At 41.4% G+C, this 20797-nt stretch overlaps 1 protein-coding gene across 5 annotated transcripts in view; it reads right to left on the reverse strand.

Moving 5' to 3' along the window:
* LOC100892823 (centrosome and spindle pole associated protein 1) overlaps positions 1–20797 on the reverse strand; it is an 87239-nt gene that overhangs the window by 53499 nt on the left and 12943 nt on the right. For all 5 annotated transcript variants that reach the window (XM_030982658.1, XM_030982656.1, XM_030982655.1 and 2 more), the window contains exons 7-12: positions 4864–4992; positions 4373–4438; positions 2422–2476; positions 1275–1321; positions 710–798; positions 365–461 (exon numbers count right to left, since the gene is read on the reverse strand). In XM_030982658.1, coding sequence (XP_030838518.1) covers positions 365–461; positions 710–798; positions 1275–1321; positions 2422–2476; positions 4373–4438; positions 4864–4992 — 483 coding nt within the window. The remainder of the gene's footprint in view (positions 1–364; positions 462–709; positions 799–1274; positions 1322–2421; positions 2477–4372; positions 4439–4863; positions 4993–20797) is intronic.

Here is a 20797-nt window from a genome sequence, read left to right on the forward strand (position 1 = left end):
GCAGCACTGGGAGCGCCAGGAGTGTCAAGTCTGACAGACATGAGCGCTATACAAGAACTCACTATTATCATTATTTGTGAAGGATGAGGGACAGACGCCATTAGGATCCTTTTGTCTTGCCTCCACCTTCGGTGGGCAAGACAAAAAGGATCATCATAGCAATAAGAATGGTTCAATCTGTTTTAGATCATCATTGTATTGTACACAATGTCAAGATGCAAGCAATATGACACATGCTATCTCTCTCTCTCTCTCTCTCTCTCTTGATATAAACATGATGAGAGGCAGACCAAAGCTCCATGTGATGACCTTCAACACTAATACCTTTAATAATAAACCAAACACTTTTTAATAATAAACCAACCTCTTTTTAGCTGCCTTAGCCTCTTCCATTTGTTGTTCAAGTTCCTTCCTATACTGTTCTTTCTTTCTACGGGTTGCACTTCCAGTATCACGTTGCCCTGCAAGAAGAAAAGAGAACAAATATTTTTCCTTTTTTTTGGTGGAGGGGGAGGGGGGATTGGATACTCACTCTCAAACCTAAATAAAGAAATAACTGAGCAACTTACAAACTATTTGATATAGAGCATTTTGCTCTATAAAACAATCCGAGTACTCTGATACATGTACATCTTTCTTTTCTTAAACGTGTACATGCTAAATACTACATGTCTAATGTTTAGCTAACAGAAAATAAATAGCAATTTACCAAGGGGTAGACCAGTGTCGACAGGAAGAGTTGCAGATTTGGCTCTAGGAGGTCTTTCTAAGTCATCTTGCTTCAACGCTGGTTTACGCCTGTGCACAGAAATATTGTCATATGTTTTTTACACATTACAAAGTTCTCTTGATACTTCTAACATGATCTCAAAATACCAAGCACAATAAGATAAACATTAATTTGTAGATTTGTATCAATAGAATGATATCAGACAAAAATAATTTTGACCACTAAAAAAAAAATTAAAGGATAAATGAATCTGATCTTCTCTCCATCTCCCTCTCTCTCTCTCTCTCTCTCTATCTGTTTGACTCTCTCTCTCTCTCTCTCTCTCTCCCTCCCTCTCTCTCTCTATCCTCCTACTTTTAACTTTTAATGAAATCAAAACACATAACATGTTGAAACTTGTAGGATTTAATGCAACAATAAGAGCTATACAATATGCCTGTTTGGTTTTTGTCTCTCTCTCTCTCTCTCTCTCTCTCTCTCTCTCTCGTGTCTCCCTCTCTTGGTCTATCTCTTTCACCCTCTATCATTCCTACTCTGTCTTTACCTGTCCCCATCAGTAAATGTTCGACTTCTGCCTCCCTTGCTTTGACTCTATAAGTTCAAACAAAATAGAACAAGGAAATCCACAAGTAATGCATACATTGTGTACATCTTCACTGTGACTTTATACAATTAATGAAACACACAACACAACACAACATTAACATATAAGTATCGGATGACACCATTAACATCTTTATGACAGTTTCTTATCATGCACAAAAAAGAAATAAATAAACATACAGGTTAGACATTGTTCTTTTCCAACTCGATGACTTAATATCTTTTATATAATTGCTTGTCAGAAAGAGTATATGGCACCAGTTTGGACTTTTGTTTGACCTCTATTTTGTCCTTGTGTGCCTCACAATGAAACCTCTGCAAGTAGATAGATGGTGCCATTCAATGCCTAACATTATTACATGAAAGGAAGCAAGAATCCATGATAACATGCAATGCTCAATATAAAGCCCCTCTAGTATGGGCTTAAACAATTCTCTTGAACAAATATAAGTGTTATTTCTACCATAGATGGTACTTAATTATTGGAGTCCACCAAGTTAGAACATAAGTTCTGGTTTTGATGACCATTCCAGTATCCCGCAGTGCTTTGCAGAGCATGTACTCTTTTATGTCTAGATCTCTGCTACTTGGGAAATCTTCCTTGACAACACAAACAAATCTATAAGGATCAACAACCCAGAATTAAAAATATTGTCAGAATCATATTTGATTACTGTATATCTGGGGAGCTACCATCACTGTTTACTTTTATATTGCGTAGGCCAATGCTGCCTCATGGCTGTGACAGGCTAGACATCCAGATCAATGGTAGTCTTCAAACCAAGAGATTCAAGCTCATGTCTCAGATTCCATTTCAGATAACCCCACATGTGTTCACTGAATATAACAAACAACAATAGCAATATTAAGTTGTTCTTGTTTTTTTCCTTATGAAATTAGTAAAAATTGAATTAATTTCTTCATTAAATTACTTTTTCTTAACATCATGCTAATAAACCTACAATTTCTAATAATTCTAATGATTGTACAATCGCACTAATGAACGAGTAGAATTCTATTCAATGAATTGATATATACTGTACACAAAATGTACAAAAAATGTACACAATAACTTGATGTTGACTTACCCAGTCATACAGAATTGGTTCTTCAAGGCTCTCCCTTTGCCGTGGCCTGGTCAACCTATACAAAAAGGGAAGATACTATCATTCATCTTAGTTTATGTCAAGAGCTGTGCCACACATGTATTAGAACAGCCCCATACTAAACAAAAAGGAAATGTGATACACTGTATCATTCATCAACAACACACTGAAACTGTCACAACAGATGAGGACACTATGTGTCTATTTTAAACATCACCTTTATCCCTTCAATAAGGGAAATACAAACTACATTAAAGTCAAGTATACTTTTTTTTAGTGCTATGGATTGTGATATGGCCCCATCAATGAATTATTCAAATTCCCCTATTCATGAGTAGATAGGGAAGTATTTCTCCACAAAATGGGCCTATTTAATTTGAATAATTAGCATGTGGAAACTGACAGGTTGGACCTAAATAACTGGAAGATGTTTAAAATGTTAATTATGTATTGTTTGTTTCTATCCCCTTCACACCTGTCTGAATGAGAAGTGTTGATTATGTAATATTTGTTTCTATCCCCTACACACCTGTCTCAATAAGAAGTGTTGATTATGTAATGTTTGTTTCTATCATTTACACACCTGTTTGAATGAGAAGTGTTGATTATGTATTGTTTGTTTGTATCCCCTACACACCTGTCTGAATAAGAAGTGTTGATTATGTATTGTTTGTTTCTATCCCTTACACACCTGTCTGAATGAGAAGTGTTGATTATGTAATGTTTGTTTCTATCCCTTACACACCTGTTTGAATAAGAAGTGTTGATTATGTATTGTTTGTTTCTATCCTTTACACACCTGTCTGAATGCGAAGTGTTGATTATGTAATGTTTGTTTCTATCCCTTACACACCTGTCTGAATGAGAAGTGTTGATTATGTAATGTTTGTTTCTATCCCTTACACACCTGTCTGAATGAGAAGTGTTGATTATGTAATGTTTGTTTCTATCCCCTACACACCTGTCTGAATGAGAAGTGTTGATTATGTAATGTTTGTTTCTATCCCCTACACACCTGTCTGAATAAGAAGTGTTGATTATCTAATGTTTGTTTCTATCCCTTACACACCTGTCTGAATAAGAAGTGTTGATTATGTAATGTTTGTTTCTATCCCCTACACACCTGTCTGAATGAGAAGTGTTGATTATGTAATGTTTGTTTCTATCCCCTACACACCTGTCTGAATAAGAAGTGTTGATTATGTAATGTTTGTTTCTATCCCCTACACACCTGTCTGAATAAGAAGTGTTGATTATGTAATGTTTGTTTCTATCCCCTACACACCTGTCTGAATGAGAAGTGTTGATTATGTATTGTTTGTTTCTATCCTTTACACACCTGTCTGAATGCGAAGTGTTGATTATGTAATGTTTGTTTCTATCCCTTACACACCTGTCTGAATGAGAAGTGTTGATTATGTAATGTTTGTTTCTATCCCTTACACACCTGTCTGAATGAGAAGTGTTGATTATGTAATGTTTGTTTCTATCCCCTACACACCTGTCTGAATGAGAAGTGTTGATTATGTAATGTTTGTTTCTATCCCCTACACACCTGTCTGAATGAGAAGTGTTGATTATGTAATGTTTGTTTCTATCCCTTACACACCTGTCTGAATAAGAAGTGTTGATTATGTAATGTTTGTTTCTATCCCTTACACACCTGTCTGAATAAGAAGTGTTGATTATGTAATGTTTGTTTCTATCCCTTACACACCTGTCTGAATAAGAAGTGTTGATTATGTAATGTTTGTTTCTATCCCTTACACACCTGTCTGAATAAGAAGTGTTGATTATGTAATGTTTGTTTCTATCCCTTACACACCTGTCTGAATAAGAAGTGTTGATTATGTAATGTTTGTTTCTATCCCCTACACACCTGTCTGAATAAGAAGTGTTGATTATGTAATGTTTGTTTCTATCCCTTACACACCTGTCTGAATAAGAAGGTCCATCTCTGGGAGCAGGAGGGGTGACCTCATCACTGAAACGAACTCTCCTAAAAACAAAATCAAATGTTTCATTTAATATTACCTTTAATAGAAAGAGTTAGATAACCCTTTGCTGAGCATTGTTTTATATAAGCCATTGAATTAAATGATGATGTTTCAGTTAATAGAAGGCAACTACACATTTTTTAGCAAATCTTCCCTGAGATCCGACACACTAACTATCAACACTACAATTTGTTATAAACAAATACAAAAATAAAAGAACACCCAAGAATACCAAACTTACATGACATATAGGAAAATTCCCATTATCATGAATTTAGAAATAACTGGGACAAGGTTCATTCAAATAACAAGAGCCTATAATTGAGAACATCTACTGAAATGTAATGAGATTAATGGTAGTTATTATTTATAACTATTCATTTAGTTCTTTTTAGAAAAAAGGGGCCTATGAAATAAAATAAAATACCGTCTATCGTAGTCATCATAGTACTCTGGCCGACTAGATCTTCTTCCATCTTCCTCATATCTATTAAGGTATGGATCGCTGTGTGCAGGCTTGAGCCGAGGCCTGTAGAAATCAATGTCATCATATTGCCTGAGGGAAAAAACAAGAAAATACAAAATATTTCTTGAAGCTGCAGTGTTGATATCTACTTGACACCTTGGGAATCATAGCCAATATAGAGAGCTCAAAAAATATATTTTCTGATACCTCAGGAATGCTGTTTATATTTTATTTCATTAGAATGCGTGAAGCCCTCATGAACAGTCATAACAATATTATTCCTGACATAGAACGTGACAGAGACTGAAAATCAGGCCACAGTATGACAATTTGACATTCTTGAAAGGGTGCTGAAAATGTTTTGCTTAATAGCAATAGAGCTGCTGACCTGTATCTCTTCTCCTCATCTCTCTTACGTCTCAGTATATCCTCATACTCCACTCACCTGTATCTCTTCTCCTTCTCTCTCTTTCGTCTCAGTATATCCTCATACTCCACTCACCTGTATCTCTTCTCCTCATCTCTCTTTCGTCTCAGTATATCACCATACTCTACTCACCTGTATCTCTTCTCCTTCTCTCTCTTTCGTCTCAGTATATCCTCATACTCCACTGACCTGTATCTCTTCTCCTTCTCTCTCTTTCGTCTCAGTATATCATCATACTCCGCTGACCTGTATCTCTTCTCCTCCTCTTTCTTTCGTCTCAGTATATCCTCATACTCCACTGACCTGTATCTCTTCTCCTTCTCTCTCTTTCGTCTCAGTATATCATCATACTCCACTCACCTGTATCTCTTCTCCTCCTCTCTCTTTCGTCTCAGTATATCACCATACTCTACTGACCTGTATCTCTTCTCCTCCTCTTTCTTTCGTCTCAGTATATCATCATACTCCGCTGACCTGTATCTCTTCTCCTCCTCTTTCTTTCGTCTCAGTATATCATCATACTCCACTCACCTGTATCTCTTCTCCTTCTCTCTCTTTCGTCTCAGTATATCACCATACTCTACTCACCTGTATCTCTTCTCCTTCTCTCTCTTTCGTCTCAGTATATCCTCATACTCCACTGACCTGTATCTCTTCTCCTTCTCTCTCTTTCGTCTCAGTATATCATCATACTCCACTGACCTGTATCTCTTCTCCTTCTCTCTCTTTCGTCTCAGTATATCACCATACTCTACTGACCTGTATCTCTTCTCCTCCTCTCTCTTTCGTCTCAGTATATCACCATACTCTACTGACCTGTATCTCTTCTCCTCCTCTTTCTTTCGTCTCAGTATATCATCATACTCCGCTGACCTGTATCTCTTCTCCTCCTCTTTCTTTCGTCTCAGTATATCATCATACTCCGCTGACCTGTATCTCTTCTCCTCCTCTTTCTTTCGTCTCAGTATATTATCATACTCCACTCACCTGTATCTCTTCTCCTCCTCTCTCTTTCGTCTCAGTATATTATCATACTCCACTGACCTGTATCTCTTCTCCTCATCTCTCTTTCGTCTCAGTATATCACCATACTCCACTGACCTGTATCTCTTCTCCTCCTCTCTCTTTCGTCTCAGTATATCACCATACTCCACTCACCTGTATCTCTTCTCCTCATCTCTCTTTCGTCTCAGTATATCATCATACTCCACTGACCTGTATCTCTTCTCCTCCTCTCTCTTTCATCTCAGTATATCATCATACTCCACTGACCTGTATCTCTTCTCCTCATCTCTCTTTCGTCTCAGTATATCACCATACTCCACTGACCTGTATCTCTTCTCCTCATCTCTCTTTCGTCTCAGTATATCACCATACTCCACTGACCTGTATCTCTTCTCCTCCTCTCTCTTTCGTCTCAGTATATCACCATACTCCACTGACCTGTATCTCTTCTCCTCATCTCTCTTTCGTCTCAGTATATCACCATACTCCACTGACCTGTATCTCTTCTCCTCCTCTCTCTTTCGTCTCAGTATATCACCATACTCCACTGACCTGTATCTCTTCTCCTCATCTCTCTTTCGTCTCAGTATATCATCATACTCCACTGACCTGTATCTCTTCTCCTCATCTCTCTTTCGTCTCAGTATATCACCATACTCCACTGACCTGTATCTCTTCTCCACCTCTCTCTTTCGTCTCAGTATATCATCATACTCTACTCACCTGTATCTCTTCTCCTCCTCTCTCTTTCGTCTCAGTATATCATCATACTCCACTCACCTGTAGTGTATCTCTTCTCCTCATCTCTCTTTCGTCTCAGTATATCACCATACTCCACTCACCTGTATCTCTTCTCCTCCTCTCTCTTTCGTCTCAGTATATCCTCATACTCCACTGACCTGTATCTCTTCTCCACCTCTCTCTTTCGTCTCAGTATATCATCATACTCCGCTGACCTGTATCTCTTCTCCTCCTCTCTCTTTCGTCTCAGTATATCCTCATACTCCACTGACCTGTATCTCTTCTCCACCTCTCTCTTTCGTCTCAGTATATCATCATACTCCACTCACCTGTATCTCTTCTCCTCATCTCTCTTTCGTCTCAGTATATCACCATACTCCACTCACCTGTATCTCTTCTCCTCCTCTCTCTTTCGTCTCAGTATATCCTCATACTCCACTGACCTGTATCTCTTCTCCTTCTCTCTCTTTCGTCTCAGTATATCATCATACTCCACTCACCTGTATCTCTTCTCCTTCTCTCTCTTTCGTCTCAGTATATCCTCATACTCCACTGACCTGTATCTCTTCTCCTTCTCTCTCTTTCATCTCAGTATATCATCATACTCCACTGACCTGTATCTCTTCTCTTCCTCTCTCTTTCGTCTCAGTATATCCTCATACTCCACTGACCTGTATCTCTTCTCCTCATCTCTCTTACGTCTCAGTATATCATCATACTCCACTGACCTGTATCTCTTCTCCTCCTCTCTCTTTCGTCTCAGTATATCATCATACTCCACTGACCTGTATCTCTTCTCCTCATCTCTCTTTCGTCTCAGTATATCACCATACTCCACTGACCTGTATCTCTTCTCCTCCTCTCTCTTTCGTCTCAGTATATCACCATACTCCACTCACCTGTATCTCTTCTCCTCCTCTCTCTTTCGTCTCAGTATATCATCATACTCCACTCACCTGTATCTCTTCTCCTTCTCTCTCTTTCGTCTCAGTATATCCTCATACTCCACTGACCTGTATCTCTTCTCCTCATCTCTCTTTCGTCTCAGTATATCATCATACTCCACTCACCTGTATCTCTTCTCCTCATCTCTCTTTCGTCTCAGTATATCACCATACTCCACTGACCTGTATCTCTTCTCCTTCTCTCTCTTTCGTCTCAGTATATCATCATACTCCACTCACCTGTATCTCTTCTCCTTCTCTCTCTTTCGTCTCAGTATATCCTCATACTCCACTGACCTGTATCTCTTCTCCTCCTCTCTCTTTCGTCTCAGTATATCATCATACTCCACTCACCTGTATCTCTTCTCCTCCTCTCTCTTTCGTCTCAGTATATCACCATACTCCACTCACCTGTATCTCTTCTCCTCCTCTCTCTTTCGTCTCAGTATATCATCATACTCCACTGACCTGTATCTCTTCTCCACCTCTCTCTTTCGTCTCAGTATATCATCATACTCCACTGACCTGTATCTCTTCTCCTCCTCTCTCTTTCGTCTCAGTATATCACCATACTCCACTCACCTGTATCTCTTCTCCTCCTCTCTCTTTCGTCTCAGTATATCATCATACTCCACTGACCTGTATCTCTTCTCCTCCTCTCTCTTTCGTCTCAGTATATTATCATACTCCACTGACCTGTATCTCTTCTCCACCTCTCTCTTTCGTCTCAGTATATCATCATACTCCACTCACCTGTATCTCTTCTCCTTCTCTCTCTTTCGTCTCAGTATATCCTCATACTCCACTGACCTGTATCTCTTCTCCTCATCTCTCTTACGTCTCAGTATATCATCATACTCCACTGACCTGTATCTCTTCTCCTCCTCTCTCTTTCGTCTCAGTATATCATCATACTCCACTCACCTGTATCTCTTCTCCTCATCTCTCTTTCGTCTCAGTATATCATCATACTCCACTGACCTGTATCTCTTCTCCTCATCTCTCTTACGTCTCAGTATATCACCATACTCTACTGACCTGTATCTCTTCTCCTCCTCTCTCTTTCGTCTCAGTATATCACCATACTCCACTCACCTGTATCTCTTCTCCTCATCTCTCTTTCGTCTCAGTATATCACCATACTCCACTCACCTGTATCTCTTCTCCTCCTCTCTCTTTCGTCTCAGTATATCATCATACTCCACTCACCTGTATCTCTTCTCCTTCTCTCTCTTTCGTCTCAGTATATCCTCATACTCCACTGACCTGTATCTCTTCTCCTCCTCTCTCTTTCGTCTCAGTATATCCTCATACTCCACTGACCTGTATCTCTTCTCCACCTCTCTCTTTCGTCTCAGTATATCACCATACTCCACTCACCTGTATCTCTTCTCCTCCTCTCTCTTACGTCTCAGTATATCATCATACTCCACTGACCTATATCTCTTCTCCTCCTCTCTCTTTCGTCTCAGTATATCATCATACTCTACTCACCTGTATCTCTTCTCCTCCTCTCTCTTACGTCTCAGTATATCATCATACTCCACTGACCTATATCTCTTCTCCTCCTCTCTCTTTCGTCTCAGTATATCCTCATACTCCACTGACCTGTATCTCTTCTCCTTCTCTCTCTTTCGTCTCAGTATATCATCATACTCCACTCACCTGTATCTCTTCTCCTCATCTCTCTTTCGTCTCAGTATATCATCATACTCCACTGACCTGTATCTCTTCTCCTCATCTCTCTTTCGTCTCAGTATATCATCATACTCCACTGACCTGTATCTCTTCTCCTCATCTCTCTTTCGTCTCAGTATATCATCATACTCCACTGACCTGTATCTCTTCTCCTCATCTCTCTTTCGTCTCAGTATATCATCATACTCCACTGACCTGTATCTCTTCTCCACCTCTTTCTTTCGTCTCAGTATATCATCATACTCCACTCACCTGTATCTCTTCTCCTCATCTCTCTTTCGTCTCAGTATATGACCATACTCTACTCACCTGTATCTCTTCTCCTCCTCTCTCTTTCGTCTCAGTATATCACCATACTCTACTGACCTGTATCTCTTCTCCTCCTCTCTCTTTCGTCTCAGTATATCATCATACTCCACTGACCTGTATCTCTTCTCCTCATCTCTCTTTCGTCTCAGTATATCATCATACTCCACTCACCTGTATCTCTTCTCCTCCTCTCTCTTTCATCTCAGTATATCATCATACTCCACTCACCTGTATCTCTTCTCCTCCTCTCTCTTTCGTCTCAGTATATCACCATACTCCACTCACCTGTATCTCTTCTCCACCTCTCTCTTTCGTCTCAGTATATCATCATACTCCACTCACCTGTATCTCTTCTCCTCCTCTCTCTTTCGTCTCAGTATATCATCATACTCCACTGACCTGTATCTCTTCTCCTCATCTCTCTTTCGTCTCAGTATATCATCATACTCCACTGACCTGTATCTCTTCTCCTCATCTCTCTTTCGTCTCAGTATATCATCATACTCCACTGACCTGTATCTCTTCTCCTCCTCTCTCTTTCGTCTCAGTATATCACCATACTCCACTCACCTGTATCTCTTCTCCTCATCTCTCTTTCGTCTCAGTATATCATCATACTCCACTCACCTGTATCTCTTCTCCTCATCTCTCTTTCGTCTCAGTATATCACCATACTCCACTGACCTGTATCTCTTCTCCTCATCTCTCTTTCGTCTCAGTATATCCTCATACTCCACTCACCTGTATCTCTTCTCCTCCTCTTTCTTTCGTCTCAGTATATCATCATACTCCGCTGACCTGTATCTCTTCTCCTCCTCTTTCTTTCGTCTCAGTATATTATCATACTCCACTCACCTGTATCTCTTCTCCTCCTCTCTCTTTCGTCTCAGTATATTATCATACTCCACTGACCTGTATCTCTTCTCCTCATCTCTCTTTCGTCTCAGTATATCATCATACTCCACTGACCTGTATCTCTTCTCCTCCTCTCTCTTTCATCTCAGTATATCATCATACTCCACTCACCTGTATCTCTTCTCCTCATCTCTCTTTCGTCTCAGTATATCATCATACTCCACTGACCTGTATCTCTTCTCCTCATCTCTCTTTCGTCTCAGTATATCATCATACTCCGCTGACCTGTATCTCTTCTCCTCATCTCTCTTTCGTCTCAGTATATCACCATACTCCACTCACCTGTATCTCTTCTCCTCCTCTCTCTTTCGTCTCAGTATATCACCATACTCCACTGACCTGTATCTCTTCTCCTCATCTCTCTTTCGTCTCAGTATATCACCATACTCCACTGACCTGTATCTCTTCTCCTCCTCTCTCTTTCGTCTCAGTATATCATCATACTCCACTGACCTGTATCTCTTCTCCTCATCTCTCTTTCGTCTCAGTATATCATCATACTCCACTGACCTGTATCTCTTCTCCTCATCTCTCTTTCGTCTCAGTATATCATCATACTCCACTGACCTGTATCTCTTCTCCTCCTCTCTCTTTCGTCTCAGTATATCATCATACTCCGCTGACCTGTATCTCTTCTCCTCATCTCTCTTTCGTCTCAGTATATCATCATACTCCACTGACCTGTATCTCTTCTCCTCCTCTCTCTTTCGTCTCAGTATATCATCATACTCTACTGACCTGTATCTCTTCTCCTCATCTCTCTTTCGTCTCAGTATATCACCATACTCCACTGACCTGTATCTCTTCTCCTCATCTCTCTTTCGTCTCAGTATATCACCATACTCCACTCACCTGTATCTCTTCTCCTCATCTCTCTTTCGTCTCAGTATATCATCATACTCCACTGACCTGTATCTCTTCTCCTCCTCTCTCTTTCGTCTCAGTATATCACCATACTCCACTCACCTGTATCTCTTCTCCTTCTCTCTCTTTCGTCTCAGTATATCCTCATACTCCACTCACCTGTATCTCTTCTCCTCCTCTCTCTTTCGTCTCAGTATATCATCATACTCCACTCACCTGTATCTCTTCTCCTCATCTCTCTTTCGTCTCAGTATATCATCATACTCCACTGACCTGTATCTCTTCTCCTCCTCTCTCTTTCGTCTCAGTATATCATCATACTCCACTGACCTGTATCTCTTCTCCACCTCTCTCTTTCGTCTCAGTATATCATCATACTCCGCTGACCTGTATCTCTTCTCCTCCTCTCTCTTTCGTCTCAGTATATCCTCATACTCCACTGACCTGTATCTCTTCTCCACCTCTCTCTTTCGTCTCAGTATATCATCATACTCCACTCACCTGTATCTCTTCTCCTCATCTCTCTTTCGTCTCAGTATATCACCATACTCCACTCACCTGTATCTCTTCTCCTCCTCTCTCTTTCGTCTCAGTATATCCTCATACTCCACTGACCTGTATCTCTTCTCCTTCTCTCTCTTTCGTCTCAGTATATCACCATACTCCACTCACCTGTATCTCTTCTCCTCCTCTCTCTTTCGTCTCAGTATATCCTCATACTCCACTGACCTGTATCTCTTCTCCTTCTCTCTCTTTCGTCTCAGTATATCCTCATACTCCACTGACCTGTATCTCTTCTCCTCATCTCTCTTTCGTCTCAGTATATCACCATACTCCACTGACCTGTATCTCTTCTCCTCCTCTCTCTTTCGTCTCAGTATATCACCATACTCCACTCACCTGTATCTCTTCTCCTCATCTCTCTTTCGTCTCAGTATATCATCATACTCCACTGACCTGTATCTCTTCTCCTCCTCTCTCTTTCATCTCAGTATATCATCATACTCCACTGACCTGTATCTCTTCTCCTCATCTCTCTTTCGTCTCAGTATATCACCATACTCCACTGACCTGTATCTCTTCTCCTTCTCTCTCTTTCGTCTCAGTATATCATCATACTCTACTCACCTGTATCTCTTCTCCTCCTCTCTCTTTCGTCTCAGTATATCATCATACTCCACTCACCTGTAGTGTATCTCTTCTCCTCATCTCTCTTTCGTCTCAGTATATCACCATACTCCACTCACCTGTATCTCTTCTCCTCCTCTCTCTTTCGTCTCAGTATATCCTCATACTCCACTGACCTGTATCTCTTCTCCACCTCTCTCTTTCGTCTCAGTATATCATCATACTACGCTGACCTGTATCTCTTCTCCTCCTCTCTCTTTCGTCTCAGTATATCCTCATACTCCACTGACCTGTATCTCTTCTCCACCTCTCTCTTTCGTCTCAGTATATCATCATACTCCACTCACCTGTATCTCTTCTCCTCATCTCTCTTTCGTCTCAGTATATCACCATACTCCACTCACCTGTATCTCTTCTCCTCCTCTCTCTTTCGTCTCAGTATATCCTCATACTCCACTGACCTGTATCTCTTCTCCTTCTCTCTCTTTCGTCTCAGTATATCATCATACTCCACTCACCTGTATCTCTTCTCCTTCTCTCTCTTTCGTCTCAGTATATCCTCATACTCCACTGACCTGTATCTCTTCTCCTTCTCTCTCTTTCATCTCAGTATATCATCATACTCCACTGACCTGTATCTCTTCTCTTCCTCTCTCTTTCGTCTCAGTATATCCTCATACTCCACTGACCTGTATCTCTTCTCCTCCTCTCTCTTTCGTCTCAGTATATCCTCATACTCCACTGACCTGTATCTCTTCTCCTCATCTCTCTTTCGTCTCAGTATATCATCATACTCCACTGACCTGTATCTCTTCTCCTCATCTCTCTTTCGTCTCAGTATATCCTCATACTCCACTCACCTGTATCTCTTCTCCTCATCTCTCTTTCGTCTCAGTATATCATCATACTCCACTGACCTGTATCTCTTCTCCTCATCTCTCTTTCGTCTCAGTATATCCTCATACTCCACTCACCTGTATCTCTTCTCCTCATCTCTCTTTCGTCTCAGTATATCCTCATACTCCACTGACCTGTATCTCTTCTCCTCCTCTCTCTTTCGTCTCAGTATATCACCATACTCCACTCACCTGTATCTCTTCTCCACCTCTCTCTTTCGTCTCAGTATATCATCATACTCCACTGACCTGTATCTCTTCTCCTCCTCTCTCTTTCGTCTCAGTATATCATCATACTCCACTGACCTGTATCTCTTCTCCTCATCTCTCTTTCGTCTCAGTATATCATCATACTCCACTCACCTGTATCTCTTCTCCTTCTCTCTCTTTCGTCTCAGTATATCCTCATACTCCACTGACCTGTATCTCTTCTCCTCCTCTCTCTTTCGTCTCAGTATATCATCATACTCCACTCACCTGTATCTCTTCTCCTCCTCTCTCTTTCGTCTCAGTATATCACCATACTCCACTGACCTGTATCTCTTCTCCTCCTCTCTCTTTCGTCTCAGTATATCATCATACTCCACTCACCTGTATCTCTTCTCCTTCTCTCTCTTCGTCTCAGTATATCCTCATACTCCACTGACCTGTATCTCTTCTCCTCATCTCTCTTACGTCTCAGTATATCATCATACTCCACTGACCTGTATCTCTTCTCCTCTCTCTTTCGTCTCAGTATATCATCATACTCCACTCACCTGTATCTCTTCTCCTCATCTCTCTTTCGTCTCAGTATATCATCATACTCCACTGACCTGTATCTCTTCTCCTCATCTCTCTTACGTCTCAGTATATCACCATACTCCGCTCACCTGTATCTCTTCTCCTCATCTCTCTTTCGTCTCAGTATATCATCATACTCCACTCACCTGTATCTCTTCTCCTCATCTCTCTTTCGTCTCAGTATATCACCATACTCCACTCACCTGTATCTCTTCTCCTCCTCTCTCTTTCGTCTCAGTATATCATCATACTCCACTCACCTGTATCTCTTCTCCTTCTCTCTCTTTCGTCTCAGTATATCCTCATACTCCACTGACCTGTATCTCTTCTCCTCATCTCTCTTACGTCTCAGTATATCATCATACTCCACTGACCTGTATCTCTTCTCCTCCTCTCTCTTTCGTCTCAGTATATCATCATACTCCACTGACCTGTATCTCTTCTCCTCCTCTCTCTTTCGTCTCAGTATATCACCATACTCCACTCACCTGTATCTCTTCTCCTCATCTCTCTTTCGTCTCAGTATATCATCATACTCCACTCACCTGTATCTCTTCTCCTCATCTCTCTTTCGTCTCAGTATATCACCATACTCCACTGACCTGTATCTCTTCTCCTCATCTCTCTTTCGTCTCAGTATATCCTCATACTCCACTCACCTGTATCTCTTCTCCTCCTCTTTCTTTCGTCTCAGTATATCATCATACTCCGCTGACCTGTATCTCTTCTCCTCCTCTTTCTTTCGTCTCAGTATATTATCATACTCCACTCACCTGTATCTCTTCTCCTCCTCTCTCTTTCGTCTCAGTATATTATCATACTCCACTGACCTGTATCTCTTCTCCTCATCTCTCTTTCGTCTCAGTATATCATCATACTCCACTGACCTGTATCTCTTCTCCTCCTCTCTCTTTCATCTCAGTATATCATCATACTCCACTCACCTGTATCTCTTCTCCTCATCTCTCTTTCGTCTCAGTATATCATCATACTCCACTGACCTGTATCTCTTCTCCTCATCTCTCTTTCGTCTCAGTATATCATCATACTCCGCTGACCTGTATCTCTTCTCCTCATCTCTCTTTCGTCTCAGTATATCACCATACTCCACTCACCTGTATCTCTTCTCCTCCTCTCTCTTTCGTCTCAGTATATCACCATACTCCACTGACCTGTATCTCTTCTCCTCATCTCTCTTTCGTCTCAGTATATCACCATACTCCACTGACCTGTATCTCTTCTCCTCCTCTCTCTTTCGTCTCAGTATATCATCATACTCCGCTGACCTGTATCTCTTCTCCTCCTCTCTCTTTCGTCTCAGTATATCCTCATACTCCACTGACCTGTATCTCTTCTCCACCTCTCTCTTTCGTCTCAGTATATCATCATACTCCACTCACCTGTATCTCTTCTCCTCATCTCTCTTTCGTCTCAGTATATCACCATACTCCACTCACCTGTATCTCTTCTCCTCCTCTCTCTTTCGTCTCAGTATATCCTCATACTCCACTGACCTGTATCTCTTCTCCTTCTCTCTCTTTCGTCTCAGTATATCATCATACTCCACTCACCTGTATCTCTTCTCCTTCTCTCTCTTTCGTCTCAGTATATCCTCATACTCCACTGACCTGTATCTCTTCTCCTCATCTCTCTTACGTCTCAGTATATCATCATACTCCACTGACCTGTATCTCTTCTCCTCCTCTCTCTTTCGTCTCAGTATATCATCATACTCCACTGACCTGTATCTCTTCTCCTCCTCTCTCTTTCGTCTCAGTATATCACCATACTCCACTCACCTGTATCTCTTCTCCTCATCTCTCTTTCGTCTCAGTATATCATCATACTCCACTCACCTGTATCTCTTCTCCTCATCTCTCTTTCGTCTCAGTATATCACCATACTCCACTGACCTGTATCTCTTCTCCTCATCTCTCTTTCGTCTCAGTATATCCTCATACTCCACTCACCTGTATCTCTTCTCCTCCTCTTTCTTTCGTCTCAGTATATCATCATACTCCGCTGACCTGTATCTCTTCTCCTCCTCTTTCTTTCGTCTCAGTATATTATCATACTCCACTCACCTGTATCTCTTCTCCTCCTCTCTCTTTCGTCTCAGTATATTATCATACTCCACTGACCTGTATCTCTTCTCCTCATCTCTCTTTCGTCTCAGTATATCATCATACTCCACTGACCTGTATCTCTTCTCCTCCTCTCTCTTTCATCTCAGTATATCATCATACTCCACTCACCTGTATCTCTTCTCCTCATCTCTCTTTCGTCTCAGTATATCATCATACTCCACTGACCTGTATCTCTTCTCCTCATCTCTCTTTCGTCTCAGTATATCATCATACTCCGCTGACCTGTATCTCTTCTCCTCATCTCTCTTTCGTCTCAGTATATCACCATACTCCACTCACCTGTATCTCTTCTCCTCCTCTCTCTTTCGTCTCAGTATATCACCATACTCCACTGACCTGTATCTCTTCTCCTCATCTCTCTTTCGTCTCAGTATATCACCATACTCCACTGACCTGTATCTCTTCTCCTCCTCTCTCTTTCGTCTCAGTATATCATCATACTCCGCTGACCTGTATCTCTTCTCCTCCTCTCTCTTTCGTCTCAGTATATCCTCATACTCCACTGACCTGTATCTCTTCTCCACCTCTCTCTTTCGTCTCAGTATATCATCATACTCCACTCACCTGTATCTCTTCTCCTCATCTCTCTTTCGTCTCAGTATATCACCATACTCCACTCACCTGTATCTCTTCTCCTCCTCTCTCTTTCGTCTCAGTATATCCTCATACTCCACTGACCTGTATCTCTTCTCCTTCTCTCTCTTTCGTCTCAGTATATCATCATACTCCACTCACCTGTATCTCTTCTCCTTCTCTCTCTTTCGTCTCAGTATATCCTCATACTCCACTGACCTGTATCTCTTCTCCTTCTCTCTCTTTCATCTCAGTATATCATCATACTCCACTGACCTGTATCTCTTCTCTTCCTCTCTCTTTCGTCTCAGTATATCCTCATACTCCACTGACCTGTATCTCTTCTCCTCCTCTCTCTTTCGTCTCAGTATATCATCATACTCCACTCACCTGTATCTCTTCTCCTCCTCTCTCTTTCGTCTCAGTATATCACCATACTCCACTGACCTGTATCTCTTCTCCTCATCTCTCTTACGTCTCAGTATATCCTCATACTCCACTGACCTGTATCTCTTCTCCTCCTCTCTCTTTCGTCTCAGTATATCATCATACTCCACTGACCTGTATCTCTTCTCCACCTCTCTCTTTCGTCTCAGTATATCATCATACTCCACTGACCTGTATCTCTTCTCCACCTCTCTCTTTCGTCTCAGTATATCATCATACTCCACTCACCTGTATCTCTTCTCCTCATCTCTCTTTCGTCTCAGTATATCATCATACTCCACTCACCTGTATCTCTTCTCCTCCTCTCTCTTTCGTCTCAGTATATCACCATACTCCACTGACCTGTATCTCTTCTCCTCCTCTCTCTTTCGTCTCAGTATATCATCATACTCCACTCACCTGTATCTCTTCTCCACCTCTCTCTTTCGTCTCAGTATATCATCATACTCCACTCACCTGTATCTCTTCTCCTCCTCTCTCTTTCGTCTCAGTATATCATCATACTCCACTGACCTGTATCTCTTCTCCTCATCTCTCTTTCGTCTCAGTATATCATCATACTCCACTGACCTGTATCTCTTCTCCTCATCTCTCTTTCGTCTCAGTATATCATCATACTCCACTGACCTGTATCTCTTCTCCTCCTCTCTCTTTCGTCTCAGTATATCACCATACTCCACTCACCTGTATCTCTTCTCCTCATCTCTCTTTCGTCTCAGTATATCATCATACTCCACTCACCTGTATCTCTTCTCCTCATCTCTCTTTCGTCTCAGTATATCACCATACTCCACTGACCTGTATCTCTTCTCCTCATCTCTCTTTCGTCTCAGTATATCCTCATACTCCACTCACCTGTATCTCTTCTCCTCCTCTTTCTTTCGTCTCAGTATATCATCATACTCCGCTGACCTGTATCTCTTCTCCTCCTCTTTCTTTCGTCTCAGTATATTATCATACTCCACTCACCTGTATCTCTTCTCCTCCTCTCTCTTTCGTCTCAGTATATTATCATACTCCACTCACCTGTATCTCTTCTCCTCATCTCTCTTTCGTCTCAGTATATCATCATACTCCACTGACCTGTATCTCTTCTCCTCCTCTCTCTTTCGTCTCAGTATATCACCATACTCCACTCACCTGTATCTCTTCTCCTCATCTCTCTTTCGTCTCAGTATATCATCATACTCCACTGACCTGTATCTCTTCTCCTCCTCTCTCTTTCATCTCAGTATATCATCATACTCCACTCACCTGTATCTCTTCTCCTCATCTCTCTTTCGTCTCAGTATATCATCATACTCCACTGACCTGTATCTCTTCTCCTCATCTCTCTTTCGTCTCAGTATATCATCATACTCCGCTGACCTGTATCTCTTCTCCTCATCTCTCTTTCGTCTCAGTATATCACCATACTCCACTCACCTGTATCTCTTCTCCTCCTCTCTCTTTCATCTCAGTATATCACCATACTCCACTCACCTGTATCTCTTCTCCTCATCTCTCTTTCGTCTCAGTATATCATCATACTCCACTGACCTGTATCTCTTCTCCTCCTCTCTCTTTCGTCTCAGTATATCACCATACTCCACTCACCTGTATCTCTTCTCCTTCTCTCTCTTTCGTCTCAGTATATCATCATACTCCACTCACCTGTATCTCTTCTCCTCCTCTCTCTTTCGTCTCAGTATATCATCATACTCCACTCACCTGTATCTCTTCTCCACCTCTCTCTTTCGTCTCAGTATATGACCATACTCTACTCACCTGTATCTCTTCTCCTCATCTCTCTTTCGTCTCAGTATATCATCATACTCCACTGACCTGTATCTCTTCTCCTCATCTCTCTTTCGTCTCAGTATATCATCATACTCCACTGACCTGTATCTCTTCTCCTCATCTCTCTTTCGTCTCAGTATATCATCATACTCCACTGACCTGTATCTCTTCTCCTCCTCTCTCTTTCGTCTCAGTATATCACCATACTCCACTCACCTGTATCTCTTCTCCTCATCTCTCTTTCGTCTCAGTATATCATCATACTCCACTGACCTGTATCTCTTCTCCTCCTCTCTCTTTCGTCTCAGTATATCACCATACTCCACTCACCTGTATCTCTTCTCCTTCTCTCTCTTTCGTCTCAGTATATCATCATACTCCACTCACCTGTATCTCTTCTCCTCCTCTCTCTTTCGTCTCAGTATATCATCATACTCCACTCACCTGTATCTCTTCTCCACCTCTCTCTTTCGTCTCAGTATATGACCATACTCTACTCACCTGTATCTCTTCTCCTCATCTCTCTTTCGTCTCAGTATATCATCATACTCCACTGACCTGTATCTCTTCTCCTTCTCTCTCTTTCGTCTCAGTATATCATCATACTCCACTCACCTGTATCTCTTCTCCTCCTCTCTCTTTCGTCTCAGTATATCACCATACTCCACTCACCTGTATCTCTTCTCCTTCTCTCTCTTTCGTCTCAGTATATCACCATACTCCACTCACCTGTATCTCTTCTCCTTCTCTCTCTTTCGTCTCAGTATATCATCATACTCCACTCACCTGTATCTCTTCTCCTCCTCTCTCTTTCGTCTCAGTATATCATCATACTCCACTCACCTGTATCTCTTCTCCACCTCTCTCTTTCGTCTCAGTATATGACCATACTCTACTCACCTGTATCTCTTCTCCTCCTCTCTCTTTCATCTCAGTATATCACCATACTCCACTGACCTGTATCTCTTCTCCTCCTCTCTCTTTCGTCTCAGTATATCACCATACTCCACTGACCTGTATCTCTTCTCCTCATCTCTCTTTCATCTCAGTATATCATCATACTCCACTGACCTGTATCTCTTCTCCTCATCTCTCTTTCGTCTCAGTATATCATCATACTCCACTGACCTGTATCTCTTCTCCTCATCTCTCTTTCGTCTCAGTATATCACCATACTCCACTGACCTGTATCTCTTCTCCTCCTCTCTCTTTCATCTCAGTATATCATCATACTCCACT

Source organism: Strongylocentrotus purpuratus, unplaced genomic scaffold, assembly GCF_000002235.5.
Source record: "Strongylocentrotus purpuratus isolate Spur 01 unplaced genomic scaffold, Spur_5.0 spur5_scaffold_13, whole genome shotgun sequence".
NCBI lineage: Eukaryota > Metazoa > Echinodermata > Echinoidea > Camarodonta > Strongylocentrotidae > Strongylocentrotus > Strongylocentrotus purpuratus.